At 28.0% G+C, this 15,191-nt stretch overlaps 2 protein-coding genes across 2 annotated transcripts; one reads left to right on the forward strand and one right to left on the reverse strand.

Moving 5' to 3' along the window:
* The first annotated feature begins 5,338 nt into the window (after positions 1 to 5,338).
* Positions 5,339 to 7,095, forward strand: LOC110640402 (uncharacterized). The gene is made up of 2 exons (XM_021791699.2): positions 5,339 to 5,822; positions 6,501 to 7,095. The coding sequence occupies exons 1-2, from the start codon at positions 5,537 to 5,539 to the stop codon at positions 6,854 to 6,856; spliced, it is 642 nt and encodes a 213-aa protein (XP_021647391.1). The 5' UTR covers positions 5,339 to 5,536; the 3' UTR covers positions 6,857 to 7,095.
* Positions 7,096 to 11,857: 4,762 nt separating this feature from the next.
* On the reverse strand, positions 11,858 to 13,669 carry LOC110640401 (esterase-like). The gene is made up of 5 exons (XM_021791698.2): positions 13,267 to 13,669; positions 12,933 to 13,142; positions 12,566 to 12,735; positions 12,231 to 12,492; positions 11,858 to 12,144 (listed from the first exon to the last, which is right to left on the reverse strand). Exons 1-5 carry the CDS (start codon positions 13,589 to 13,591, stop codon positions 11,891 to 11,893), a joined length of 1,221 nt encoding a protein of 406 aa, XP_021647390.2. The 5' UTR covers positions 13,592 to 13,669; the 3' UTR covers positions 11,858 to 11,890.
* Between the last annotated feature and the right edge of the window lie 1,522 nt (positions 13,670 to 15,191).

Below are 15,191 nucleotides of genomic sequence, written 5' to 3' on the forward strand. Positions count from 1 at the left end.
GATAGCAGCTGTTCAGGTTATTTTAAGTTTTAACAGAATTTTTTTTTTGATATTTTAATAAATTATATAAATTAAATAGTAATATGTTGTTAACTATTATACAATAGTAATAATTAATTAAAATTAAATCTTTAACTTTAAAAATCTTATTGCTAAATCTCCCATAAAATTAATGACAATTTATTTAATTTATATTTTAAAAAATAAAATATTAAAATAATTATTACATAACTCATAGAAATATTAATTTCAAGATATGATAATTTCGTCTTCTTTGATAATTGTATATTATAGACTCAATTTTTCATGCAGTAATAATATAAATAAATCTCCATTTCTTTTAAAACATTTAAAATTTTCAACTATAACAATAGATATTGCCACTAATATTTTCATTCCATAAAATGTAAAATAAAATGATAATAAAATATAATTTTATAAATCTCTTTAAATATAATTTATGTTATATTTTGTTTACCTCATCTTCAATTAAAATTACTTTTTTCTATTATTATTAATATAATGTTCTACACAATCTTTTTCAAGTGAATCTATTAGAATAATGTAAATTTTTTTTAAATATTGACAGATATATAAATTTAGTAAAAAAGAAGAGATTATAAAATTAAAAAGTCAAAACATATAATAATAATAATAATAATAATAATAATAATAATAATAATAATAATAATATTATTATTATTATTATTATTATTATATAAAAAATTTAAATATTAATTATTTTAATATTAATAAACTAATATTTCAAGTTCTTAAAATGAATCATTATATAAGATGGTAATATACGCAATATAGAGATTATATTTAACCCTAACTACTCTCAATTTCTAAGCGATGAAAAATAATGTTATTCTCACTTTACATTTTAAATATTTTGTGCTAAATGAAGTTTTTTTTTTTAATAAAAAATAAGATGGAAAATATATTATATAGACAAATAAAAGATTATAATTATTAAATACTAATACAATAATATCAAAATATCAGTTTTATATAGAGAGAAAAAAGCAAAACATGATATGAAACTCTATAATATAACATAAATAAACATGTTTGATTTCTTTTAATTTTATAAGGTAAGAAATTATCATTATTTTATTGAAGAAGTAAAAAAATTAATATATTGAAAAAAAAAAGACAAACTGGAAGGGAGAAGTTGCCAATAAAAATATAAAAACAAACAAAAGATTCAATTTGTTACATAGAACACAATTGAAATTACACCAACATACATGATGAAGAAAAAAAAAATCTAAATTAATACGTAATTATTATAATAGGTAAAAATAATTAAAAAGTTAAAAAATTAAAATTTTACCATGCATAATAAATTATGGATAGAACTTGATTTTTAATGCTATAACTGCTTAAAGAAAGTAATGAAAATTAATCATAAAAATTAATAAAAGAGCTATTTTTGTAGACATATTATTTGAGTACAAATTAAGATAGAATTATAATTAATAGTTTAATTAAAATAGAATTGACACAAATTAAAATAGAATTATAATAAATATGATTATTAAAATATAATATAAGAAATATGTAATATAAATAGAAAATATGAATAAGGAAGGAAACAAAAAGATACAATTTAATGATAAGGAAACATGAAGAAGAAAAATAGTAATAAATTTTATAATTTTGAGTATTTTTATAAATATAAAAACTTGAACTTGTGCTTTTTGGCCGTAGGATTTGGATTATATAATTGTGAAATTGAAATATAAAGAAAAACAAAAATCCTCTGATTACATAAAACACCATTAGAATCATACATTATGAAGATAGAAAAATATCTAAATTATTATGCAATTAACACAATAAGTAAAACAATTAAAATTTAAAATTTTACCTTGCACAACAAATAGTTGATAGAACTTGATTTTTAATGATAATTGCATGAAGATAATAATAAAAATTAATCATAAAAATTAATAAAAGAGATATTTTTATAAATATATTATTTGTATACAAATTAAAACAGAAATAGAATTAATGGTTTAATTCAAACTATAATAAATATGATTATTAAATATAATATAAGAATGCAATATAGATATAAAATATATGAAAGAGGAAGGAAATGTGAAGATACAATTAAATTAAATATAATGAAAAAGGAAAAAAATAAGAAGAAAAATAGTAATAAAATTTATAATTTTAATTATTTTATAAAAATAAAAAATTAAATATGTATTTTTTTTATATAATTATAAAATTGAATTTTGCTATACTTGAATTTCTTTTAAATTATATTAATTATATAAGTTAATATTTTTTTATAAGTTAGACGGATATTTTTGTCTCTTAATAAGTTGCCTTTGAAATTAGTTATGATTCTTAATTACTTTTATTAATTTATATAAAAAAAAATATATAATTACATAAAAAAATCTAGCATATTTATAAATTTATCTTCTAATTCAAATATTTTAAATTCATCAATTTAAACTAAATTCTTGAAATTGATTATAATTTTATCTGATCAAATTAGTCAAAATTTCATAAAGTTCATAAAATTCTTATAGGCTAGTTTTCAAATTTGTCATTTGAGGAATTTGTCAAAATTCATATGTTCTTTATTGTGCTTCATTTTAATCATAAAAGAAAGAAATGGGTGTAGAATTTTGTCATCAATGTGATAATATTCTAGAAAAAAAAAATTTTAAAAGTCTCTTATTCCACTTTGGTTGCAGTTTGTGTAGGGAACTATAATTTAGTTGAAAGCTTCCAACAAGAACCAGGGCTGTATAATTTAATTTAGTGTAGATTGAAACTCATAGATTCTAATTGACTTGTTTGTAGAAATGTTCAAACCTTCTGTTGAACAATCTTTCATGCTCACCTCACCTCATATAAAACAAATAGGTGTCTCACTATCACCTATTTCAGTAGCTTGGGCTAACCATTACAAAGAGAGAGACCTTCATCTCTTTGGGTTTTCAAAGATGGTTACACCTAACCCCATTAATGAACAAATTGTCAATTACCCTAAATGGCTAAAAATTATTTAATTTTATTTTCAAGTCATCATAGAAATCTAATGGATCCAATGAGATTTTTTTTTTAAATAATAATTGAGAGAACAAAAATTTAAATCTAAATTTATCAGATGAGTAATATGTCTTTAATCATTTGACTAAGCTAAGCTAAACAAAGAGTTATTATTATTATAGAATAAAAGAATGCTAGGAAAGAGAACAAAGACCTTAAAGTGTGGGAACTGTTGGTTGGGAGAGAAAAGGGCTAAGTTTGGAGCAAAGGGTATGGGGTCAAGAAGAAGGAGACCCACAAATAATTCTCATATCTAAAGCATTGGTCCATTGATGGGAACTTGACTTGAAGCCAACCAATATAGAAACAGCCCTCCCTTCTCCCCATGTGGCCATTAGTTTGCTTGTTTCCATCACTTTTAAGAGCTCTTCTTTTAGGATTGTTTTCTACACACTCCAAAGGCTTTTTTCTTCTTCTTCTTTCCTTGTTAATAATATTAGATTCTCTTCTTCTCTTTTGTATATTCATACATTTATGTAACATGTCTCCACATCAGTGCTGTAAGCAGTGACATCCTTTTTTGTGTAGCACACTGTTTTAGAAAGTGAAGGGAAAACTAATAAAAGTGGGAGAGAAAATGTGATTTTAATATGCATTTTTCAATTCTAAAATGTTCAACATTTTTTTTTTATATAAATTATCATATATAAAAAATTTATATAAATGTATAAAAATGTTCATCCTTTTTACCTCACAAAGTTTTTCATTCTACTTGGCATCTTTGGGCTGCTCAATTTTTTTTCTAAATAATTTAAAAAAAAACTGTTCTAAAATATTAAAAAAATACAACTATTATAGCTAAAAAAAATACAATAATTATGAATTGGACTTTATATTAAAATAAATTTAGTAATAATTAAATTAAACATTTACATCTAGATCTTCATTCATTATATATACTTTAATTTATTTCGCATAAATTTTGATATAAATATTTAATATAATAATATTTAACTTTTCCTATATAAGATTGAACTTATATTAAATATATCAAGATTAATTATGTCTCTACTTTTTTATATAAAAAAATTTGATAAAATTTAAAATAAATATTTATATTGAGAATTGTACATTCATTAACTTAATTATATATTTATATTAATTAATTATATATATAAATTTCCATATAAATATTTAATTTAAAAATTATTAGACTATTTTTATATAAAATTAAAATTTTACTAAGGATCTATTTTGTAAAAAGAAAACTCACGTAGAAAAAGTGAGCAGTTGCTAAAATTATAAGAAAAGTAAAATTTTTATGCAAAAGAAAATTATGATTTTTCTAATAAATTTTTTACATAGAAAATTATTACATTTTTACTATTGCATATATAGCTATATTAAATAAATAAAATTATATTAAAAATTAACTATTATAAAAAAATAAAGAGTATTGAGAAAAAATAAAGAGTATTGAGAAAAAATAAAGAAATTATTACTATTTTTCACTCAATTTAAATTAAAAATAAAATGATTCAAAATGCATTTTTTACACAAATTCTTATACTTTCTTTCATTTCTAGTTTTTCTTCTTATAAATAGTGAAATTGGACTTCAAATTTTTTATTCATATTTTTTAAGAATTTTTTTTTTCTTTCCTCTACTATTTTCTTCTCTCTTTCTCTGACTATAAAACAGGAAACAGGCCCAAAAAAATTAAAATCAAGGCAAGAAAAGTTAACGGAGATAAGTGGGAACTTTCAAGAAATCAGTTTCAATAAAAGCATCCATTAACTTTTTGTAGTTTCAAAATCAATTGGGAGTTGCAATTTTTGACTTCAGCCTTAGACCCATTCCAAAGTTGATGCCTTTTCATCTTCAAATTCCACCACATATGCCCTTTCCCATACAGATGAGGGCTTTTTTTTTTTTTTTTTCATTTAATTTGAAGGAACACTTAAACCACAATTACCATACAGAACATTCATGTATAATCTAGGATAGATTTAGTCCTATTTCTTTATTCAGAAAGTTTTCTTTGGACTTGCTTTGGATAAATGTGAAAATTAAATAAAAAAGAGAAGTAAATTAATGAAATTCAAATAAAAAAGGTGAATTTACATAAAATACTAAAAAAATAAATTTATCAATAAAAATAAAATTGATTATTATATAAATAAAAATATATTTTATAATATTTTTAACCCCTTTGATCCAATCAAATTGATCCATTTAGGAATGACCTATATATATAATACCATGAAAAAGAAAATACCAAATTCTCTAGATATGGATACCAAAAACACTACCCTCCCCATCACATTGTCCAAATTGAAAAATTAGTGGGCCATTCTCTACGCTTACATTTGTTTATGAAGTACATAAAAAATAAAATAAAAATCTCTGCAGCATATATACATATACATTTCTTCATTCTGCCAACAATTTTTCCCTCCCACAAGTCCACCCCTTCCAGATTCTGTCTCTTCTTTCATTTTCTCTGGAACTATAAACCATGAATGGTTATAGAGAAGACAATTCTTGCTGCTATTTCCATCCCAAAGAGGTTGTTACAGGGGTTTGTCCTCTATGCCTAAATGAGAGGCTCCTTGTATTGGCTGCAAAGCAAGGCCAGCTTCCATCATCTAGACCTCATCAAGCCTTCACTACTCCAACCAGGAAGCCTTCCATCAGCCTTCCTAAGATCTTTGCTTTGGGTTCTCTTCTCAATCGGCTTGAATTTCGCCATTGGAAATCTGATAATAACTCTGATAAATCTGATGCCTCCACCAGTCCAGAAGGTATGCACATGTCTTGTATGTCGTTGTTTTCTTGTTATAATAGTTCGTAGTACCATTTTGCAAGAGTTTTGCAGTCCTTGAAATTCCATAAAACAAAAGGGAAAAACTGAAATATGACGTGAAATTGTCTCTATATGCTGAATTATTGCTTGTATATCAGTGTAACGACAAAAGTAGAGTCAAAATTATGCTTCTTTCCACAGAAGTAAGGGTGGCAGATGGAGATGAAAGAATCCTATTCTCATTTTTTAATTAATTAAGAAACTGCAACTTAGCAAACTAGCAATTTGGGGATTGTTAATTTCCTACATGGGTTATCAGTATCTCATAAAATGCAAGTATAATTAATATTAATGCATTTTGGTCATGCAAAGAGAGAATTTAAAATCTGAAGTGGGGACCCTTTGGTTGTCAATTTAAAGTCGTTTCTTGCTCATCATGTTCCTTTAATTAGCATGTAATATATGGTAAATAGTGCAGAGTCTCCACATATTTGTTTTTATTCATAGATGTTGATGAAAAAAGAAAATGAGAAAAATATGCTTACAAACAGATGGTTTTATTAAAAAAATTAATTAAACATGTTGACAACTTTAATTTCTTTCATTAATTCCTTATGATTTGAAAATGGAAACCCATAATCTCACACTAGGCTTGAATGCTTTTATTTTTTTGCAGAGTCCTTCATATCAATAAAGTTTGAAGAGAATGGAGCTGCCTCATGGGAAAAGGGCACTGTCTCTAATAAGGTCACTCTGGAGCAATGCGCAAAGTCCTGGAACCATGATTTGAGCAAGGAAAACAAGGATGCCAAACAAGCCAAAGACGCTAAGGAGACAATGAGTGTGATAGAGCATGCAAAACCGCGTGGCTCTCTGAGATGGAGAAAACGGATTGGCCATCTATTCCAAGTCATCAGATGGAAGAGGTCCAACAGAGGAAACAATGTGTGCCACGTGGGAACCAAGGTTGAAGGAGTCAAGGTGAGGAAAGGTTGGATAAGGACTCTGACAAAGAGGAGAACCAAAGAATAAAATAGAGAAGAAAGAATTTGCATAGAAAATGACACTATCCTTTTCCCTCCAGTTGAGCCTCTCTTTGGACTGTAAAGTTCTCTATTATTGAGATAGTAAGAGTCAAAATGCTTTACTTTTCCATTATTACTCTTTCCTAACTAGCTACAAAAAAGCTTGGCTTTGAGATTCTCCATTTTCTTTCTTTTCATCATTTTTCATGTTTATAAACACTACAGGTTAACAGATTATTTTGGGTATTTGTAATGTGTTAATTAGTTTCAAGGTTAACTAACTTCCATTGTTGATAATGTTATCATTGGAAGCTAATAATCCAAATGAAAACAGCTTCTGTGCAGAGAGGATAAAACTACATATATCAACTTTTCTTACTGTCCATAAGTATGAGATGTTTTATGCACTGAGTCACTTTCTTTTAATATGAAAAAGATTAAGAATTTAAAGCGAGGCCGCTTCCAGCCTTCCTCCTCCAAAAAAACTGCATCAGCCCATGTTAGGTGCACATTTAAAGTGGGAAACAATGCTGCATACAAGGGCCCTAATTGCATAGTGTTGAAACTTGTTTTATAGTTGTCTTGTCTTGGGGGGAACATAATATATCTTGCTCCTTCTAATGGGATTGTAAAGTTCTATCAAATTGTTGATTATGTGTTTGATGAATAAGAAAAAAGGGCTCATTTTTATTATCATGATCACTCCATATATTTTCGTCCCCACCCCACGTATGGCCCTTTTCTTTTCCTTTACTTTTACTGTATTTGCAAAGCAGGCCAAAGAAGCCTCATTTGTTGTTTAGTGCCCTTCACTAGTATATATACGTATTGTAGTGCCTCAGTTGAAAGCTAGCCAGCCTTGAGGCACAGGACCATTTTCCCTATAGGAATAGGACCACAACGAATGTTAAGAGAAGCCACATATACAGTGGCGAAAATGACAAGTCATTTATCTTTCTAAATCCATCAATAACAATACAAGAAGAAGATGGCGAGGATCCAGCATTTGTAATTAAGAATATATGCCTGATAGGAAATTGCTAATTCCACTTCTCGATCGGAAGTGTCAACATAGTATTGACATTTTATAATAATATTGAGTATTCTGATCGACACAACCATCAATTGTTGTGGTGCAAGTGTGAAAGTTGGGGATAATGTGAGCTTGTGAATGTACTATAAGGGGTTGAGTATAAAAGAAGTTGAGAATCTAGAATGAATAGAGGACCCCTAACTCTGTCATCCACCAAAAAATATAAAGAAAAGCTTTCTTTAGTTGTAGGATATAAAAGGGATTATAGCTTCTAGGTACTGTGCAAAATTAAGTCAAAAAACTTTTGGGAGACACATTGTTTTGTCACAGCTCATACAGATGGGAAACTCCTATCCACATATCCAAAGTGTGTCCATAAATAATAGCATTTTAGACTTTAGAAACTTTGGTGGACCTCTGCCTAAACTCCCCTCCCTCTTCTCTCTCTTTAATTTCATACATGAAACCTACCTATTTTATCCAAATCCAAATCAATTGAAGTTAATTTTAGATAAGGAGTAGTGTGAATGAATGGCTGGGTTCTGACATCCTCTTTCTTTAGCATTTTCAAGCTGAACAGTTCACATGAGTGTCTTTTCTATTGTTTTGCAGCTATCACTTGGCCTTAATTAGGCATGTTACTTTAAATTAATTTAGCTTCTTTATAGAGAGCTAAAGCATCTTTATTACTATCTTTTAACCGACTTGTTAGCCAACAATCTGTTCAAATTAAACTAGGGTTTTATTCTATATATTTTTACAAAAATAGTTTATATAGAACATGATGCTAACCTTCCTTTTTTTGTATTAAGACTTCATTTTGAATAAATTATTTGTTAATAAAAAAAAGAATTAAATTCTTTCATTCTAAACATGAGAATTTTTTTTTTTTTAAAAAATAATTACATTGAATTCTTGTAAAATTCTAATTTTCAAATAGAGTAGATATTTGATTGCAAAATTACTAATTCAATTACCAATATACTTGTGCATAATTTACATCAAGAAGGTATATTAGCATATAAATAATATCTTTATAGAAAACAAACACGACATTTTAAGTAGGACACTTGTTTCTAGCTTCCTCAACTCATTTCTGATGTGATCTCTTGTGCCATTGTTTTCAAAAGCAAGAAGGAATACATGTTACATCTACTCAATGTGAAGAAGAAGAAGAAAAGGGGCAGAGAGGTGGGTCTGTCGGTGGCCACATTATAGTTAGTTGAATCGCTGTCGTGGGACAATTCCTATTTGTTGATGCGGGTTATGATGTGATAAAGGAAAGTCTTCATGCATTCATTGGTCTATCTCTTGAGTTTTTCTTCTTTTAGCATAATGGAGACAGTAAGAGAGAAGAGAAGGGCAGAGAATAAGCCTTGTGCATGTGAAAATTTATCTGATAAGACATTTTTCTTTATTATCTGCTGACTGAAACTCCTCTCTCATCACAGTCTGAAAGACAAGAGTAGTGTGATGTATCATATGTACTTTGGACTACCCAACATATTTTTCGTTTTCTTTTTGAGATACAATTATAGGAAGAAACTTTTTTAATAAAAAAAATATTTTTGGAAGAATTAAATTATTTTTGGAAGTGGGTTTGAATTGAATTTTTTTTTTCTTGATTTTGGTATGATTTTGCGTGGCTAATTTTAGTTTCTTCAAGAGCTAGGGCAATGTTAAAATATTAACTGTAATACATATTAGAAATTTAAGTCGAACATTAAAATACATATAATAAGGTGTTTAACATGTTATTAATCCTTAAAAAAAACATGTTATTAAACTTTTTTTTTTATTATTTCAATGTGGATATAAATTATCATTAAAAACTTTAAAAATAAGTAGAGTTAGAGGTGAGAAATGAGCATGTGAATTTGAATTAAGCCATTTTAAGATTAAATTAATTTAGATTATTCATCAAGTATGTAAAAAGGATTTCGGATCATACTTAGATGAATTTCTTACAGGCATTGCTTCTTACCCGTATTTTGACTTAGAGTCACTCATCAATAATCAAGTGCATGGTATTTTTGTGTCATTAGTTTTTTAATCAAGTGTTATAATTAATTGTGCAAATCAAAGATTTCTCTCTATTAATGAGATTGAATTACCAGCATGATGCAATTATCAATAGAGAAAAACTAACTTCTCTCATCACAGTCTAAATCCAATTCATATTTTTCCATTAGCGATGAATAATCCAATATTTAGTTAATTTTGCCTCACAATGATAGATAGAGTTGACGTCAAAGAATCAATATTTAATTTTCATTCAATTGCACCTATTTAAGCTTTTATTTGAGATTCTAAATTTGTATTTATAGTTATCAAGTTGAGCTTAGTATTTCGAGTATCTAATTAAGTCGGGTTCAAGCTTGGTTAAATTGAATTGAATTTTGAGTTTTAGAATTGAGTTAGCATTGTGTTGACTTGACTTGGTTTGATTACACCTCTAAACCTTACATCATACATCCACCTCTTAGAACAATTTTGCCAAGGGTTAAGCCACCTAGTTATACACTTGCTCCTATCTTTGGAACCACCACTTCTGCCTCTAAAATAAATTTTAGTAGATGTTCTTGAATTTTAAAGGTTGTAATAGAATTGTCTCTGAACTTAAAAGTGTAACATAAAATCTCTTGGATTTTGAAATTTTTTACAATAAAATGTTTTTGACTCCTAATAGCTGGTTTATACAATTTAGAATAGGGGTGATATGAACAATTCTCTCTCATCTATATGACGACAAACAGATAAAATTTTCTTCATGTATTAACCATTAAAGAATCTCAACTGTAACAAAAAATGAAATTCTAAATGTATGACACCTAATTAGAGAGACTTTATCTTCGAAAAACAACAGTTGTCACGTTATTGCCACTATTGATTATTCATATCAGCGTGTTATTTATAAATTGACTATTGAGAATTAAAAGAATTTTATTATGCAAAATTTCAAAATTTATAAAATTTTATATTATATTTTTAAGTTTAGGCCTCTAAAATTCAAGACAACTCATGAAATTTATCCTGTATCTCTCTGAACCTAGCAATTTTTACTCCTGTCTTTCCTTTAGTTTAGCTCTTTCACCTACTAGAAATTGGTTCCACATCAGTTTCCTAGCACACAACACCACAAGTCCTATCGTTTCAATTAACATGTATCCATGACTCACCACTAAACCTAGTGCCACTATTCCGAATAGCAAACGCTGGCGACAGAGCTTTGATGATCAGAATCTTGAGTGGATTCAAAATCATCATGTCCCACTCTTCGTCGTAAGTTAGCGTTTTGGTGGGGAGAGATTTATTAAGGTTTCTGGTGTCATTCCAGTGATACAAAGACTAAAGCTGATGTTAAATGAAATTTACGTGTATTCAGAAATTATTGTACAAGGGAATTGTCTTTGAATTAGACTCTACTACTGCATTAGATTGGGTTAATGACTTGGGGGCAAAAAGACCATCGAATTTGTAAAATATTGTCAATATCATTGATTGCCTTGAGCCACTTATACAATGCTACTTCTTTCATTTCAATCCTTGAGAATTTAATGGGCTTGCAGACTCACTTGCAAAAGAAACCGCTAGAAGATCTTCATATTTCATTGCTCGGCTTGATAATGATCCTGGACCAATCACATAAGGTTTTGCTAGAAATATAGAATGTTTTTTATGGAGTTGCTGCTCACATTTTGTATTATCGCTGCATTGCTTGTTATGTATTTTTCAGGATTTTTCACTTAACTTACAAGTCTCGTGTAGGGTGTTTTTGAGTTAATTTAAGACTTGTCACGTCAAAATTTTCCTCTTTTTTTAATAAAATTAATTTAAAGCTACCAATGAGCTTTTAACTTAATAATATTAGACGTGAATTGTACTAAAAAAATAACTCAGGGTTAAAAAAAAGAAAAAAAAATGCAGAAATTTGATTATTTTGGTTTCTTTAGGCGCTAGAGTTTTAATCAAGATTTCTAATTATTCATTTAAGTCAGAAAGCATTAATTATAACATACAAGACATATTCAAGGGAATAGGCGGATGAGAAAAGGCTCCTGTAGAAATTTGATCAAAAACAAACTTGTTGGCTGCCTCAGTATAGTGAATTCCATCCCAATTTACTCGAACTGATGGACGATCACATGAACCTACAACTACTTCACTTCCATTCACTATAATTTTTTCTCCACATCCTGCACTATCGTTGAAGTTGTACATTCCCCCATACCCACAACATGCTATTAGTGGAAGCTCAAAACCTGCACAAATTAATCAAATTCAATACAAAATAAGATTAATATATTATGTTTTTTCAACTTCTAATTTATTCTATTGGAGAATTTACCATGTTTTTTGGGTGAGCTGAATAAAGAGTACTTGACAGAATAGACATCAACATATATGAATGCAGCCGAAGGAAAATTCTTCCTGAGTTGAATTATGGACTCATTCAACTTTGCATTAAAAAACTGAGCTACTTCATTGTAAGGTTTTGCACAGCCTGCATCGTCCTTTTCTGCAGGAAAATTAGCTAAAATATAAGGAAGACAACCAATTGGTCCTGTGTTGTGAATCCAAAATGTTCTGGCTCCCAAGTCGTAGATATTCTGCATCAAACACACACCATTGATAACCTTAATTTAAAAATAAAAAAAAGGCATCAAGTGTTATATATAATACCTCAATATTTGCTGAGAACCTGTTCACAATATCCGGGACAGATGCAATCACTTCCTCAATTGTCAAATTGCTCAACAATCCATCTCCAATATCATTTTGACCAATATCGAATGTGTACAAAGCTTTTGGAAAATATTCTTCCTTTGGCATCAATTTTGCAAATACACCGCCTTTCATGCAAATATATTAATATATATTAGAGGGCTTGTGATCTAGAGGTCATGAGTTCGAGCTATGAAAATAGCCTCTACAAAGCAGGCTAAAGCTGAGAACAACAACCCTCCTAAGTGTGTGGGATGTTTTGTGCATTAGGTCACTTTCTTATGTCTTAAAAAGTAGGAAATTAATGCATATAAAACATATCTACCTTGTTTCCTTATCATTTGTGATTTGAGCTTAAATTGCAAGAATTGCAGGAATTGCACGTCAAGAGAGAATGGACTAGATATACCATGAGGTATAATACTAAATGGTATTCTGATGGTGGATCCTGCGGCTGCAAAATTCGCCCCACGGCTGAAGTTTGTCCCCATGGAATCAAGATATGCACTCATGTATGGATGATTCAAACTCTTGGCTGAGAAAAACACAGTTTATTTAAAACTTCAAATTGTCAGATCACATCCATTTAATCATCAATAATTAACCCTTACAAATTATACTTAAACAAACTTAAAACTAGACAATATGTGAATCCTTACTAATAAAATCTATTATCAGTCTTCCATCAGAATACCTCCCTGCCGGCATGTGAAAATAAGTCTCTCCATAAGGAGGGTTAGGGGGAATAAAGGCAGCTGGCATTGCACCGGTATCAGAATTCGAGTCACCGAAGTTAAAGATTGCCGGAAACTCACAGCTTTTCAAAGCAAATATAGGGTTCAAAATGGTAGCAAAAGCAACAAAAAGAATGAAAAAAGAAGAGAAAGTGATGAAATAAGAATTGTTTGTGCCAGAAAACTCCATGTTAATTGCAAAGCAAAATTGAGATAATGAAAGCTGGAGAATGAAGGCTGTGTTATGCATTTATAAAAATCAAGGGGCTTTTGTCTTTAATATCTTGATCATATGGGGTTAAGATTTTGCGCAAATTTTTTATGAACAATACAGCTTCCTTGTCCCATCAGTGTGTCATTTGAGTTAAAAAGGAGAATATGTAATATAGCAGACGTTACTCCCAATTTGTTCAGGGCCCAAGGGAGGAATTAATTAATTAAGTATTAAGCGTGCACTTTTTGCTTTGATCAAGAAACTTGATCTCCAACGATTCTTTCAAGATTTGGCATTTATTTGTTTCAAAAAAATAATTTACATATAAAAAATATTTTCTATGAAAAATATTATAAAAAAATATTATTATTTAATTATATAAAAGAATATCATTATTTAGTTATAATATTAATCTAATAATATATTTATATTATGTATATATAAGTAATTTTTATATTTTAATAAGATTATTAAAATTTAGAAAATAAAAATGACTTTATCTTTTGAAAAAGGAAAATTATTTTTTTAAAATGATTTAATTTTTTATTTAATTAAAAAAAATATTTTTATTAATTCTTTTTTTAATATTTAAATGTTAAAAAATATAAAAAAATATTTTTTAATAAAACAAACAGAGAGATTGAATTAATTCCATATATAGCTAATTTAATCTATTTTTGTTGTATAGTTGTTGAAAAATGATTGTAGCAATGTCACACTAAATTACAAGTTCCAATAGAGTTTGAGAAATCAGGAAATTAATAAAATTTTATATATTGATTTGTTAAGTGAGTTGCCAACTAGCTAATCATAATATGGTGTGGTTCTGATTTTGATTTTATTTTTATCTAGAGATCATAATTAAATTAAAATTTTCATTATGGTTTTAGTTGAATTTTTTTTTAATATTTCAGTTCTTATTCAATTAAACTCTCAATACTTCAATTTTAGTTTAATTTAACACTATTCTAGTTTGAGTTTTAATTTTTAAAATAATTTTATATAATTATTTCAATCATATATTGATTTGCTATGAATTTCTTGGATACTAGATTTGGCTAGATTGAGAGTCTGCTAAAGATCAAAGAACATGTAAAGGCCGATAATGATGGACAACCACTCCGACACTCAAGTCAGTAATTGGATTATGATTTGAGTATTTAGTATAATAGGAGTAAGAGTATTATTTGCGTACCTATTTTTGTAGCTTTACTTTGTTTATATAGTGATTGATTTGGATAGAATATTGGCCAGATCTTTGCCAATTCTCCTTTTAAGTTGTAACGGTAATTATTCTCAAATTATGTTGGGAATTTAGGCGTTATCAGTGGCGTAATCGATAGCGCGATCTTCGTCTAGTTTGAACTCAAAAAGGTACCAATCTCTTTGATTTGCAAGATCTCTCAAAATAGCTTGGAACACTCTTAGAGATCTCAAAGCTCCAATCTTCAAGCATCGAATTTTGAGCTCAGATGGGTGAGCTCTATCCAGTTTCGAGTTCGGATAGTCGGGCTTTGTCTGATTCAAAGCTCGGTTTATTAGCCTTTTATATCATGTACCTAAATTATCATCTAAGTTTTAAAATTAATTGTTAATACAAAATATATCATATAATGTACATTTTAATTATTTATTA

The sequence above is a fragment of the Hevea brasiliensis genome, chromosome 12 (assembly GCF_030052815.1).
Source record: "Hevea brasiliensis isolate MT/VB/25A 57/8 chromosome 12, ASM3005281v1, whole genome shotgun sequence".
NCBI classification, from domain to species: domain Eukaryota; kingdom Viridiplantae; phylum Streptophyta; class Magnoliopsida; order Malpighiales; family Euphorbiaceae; genus Hevea; species Hevea brasiliensis.

What these genes read in the sequence shown, in the direction of transcription:
- LOC110640402 (XM_021791699.2), top strand. Translation starts at nt 5,537, where the DNA reads ATGAATGGTTATAGAGAAGACAATTCTTGCTGCTATTTCCATCCCAAA. An exon ending in TGCCTCCACCAGTCCAGAAG is followed by an intron (nt 5,823 to 6,500) that starts GTATGCACATGT and finishes ATTTTTTTGCAG; the next exon opens with AGTCCTTCATATCAATAAAG.
- LOC110640401 (XM_021791698.2), bottom strand. Translation starts at nt 13,591, where the DNA reads ATGCATAACACAGCCTTCATTCTCCAGCTTTCATTATCTCAATTTTGC. An exon ending in ACAAATGATAAGGAAACAAG is followed by an intron (nt 12,736 to 12,932) that starts GTAGATATGTTT and finishes TTTGCATGAAAG; the next exon opens with GCGGTGTATTTGCAAAATTG. An exon ending in CAGCTCACCCAAAAAACATG is followed by an intron (nt 12,145 to 12,230) that starts GTAAATTCTCCA and finishes TAATTTGTGCAG; the next exon opens with GTTTTGAGCTTCCACTAATA.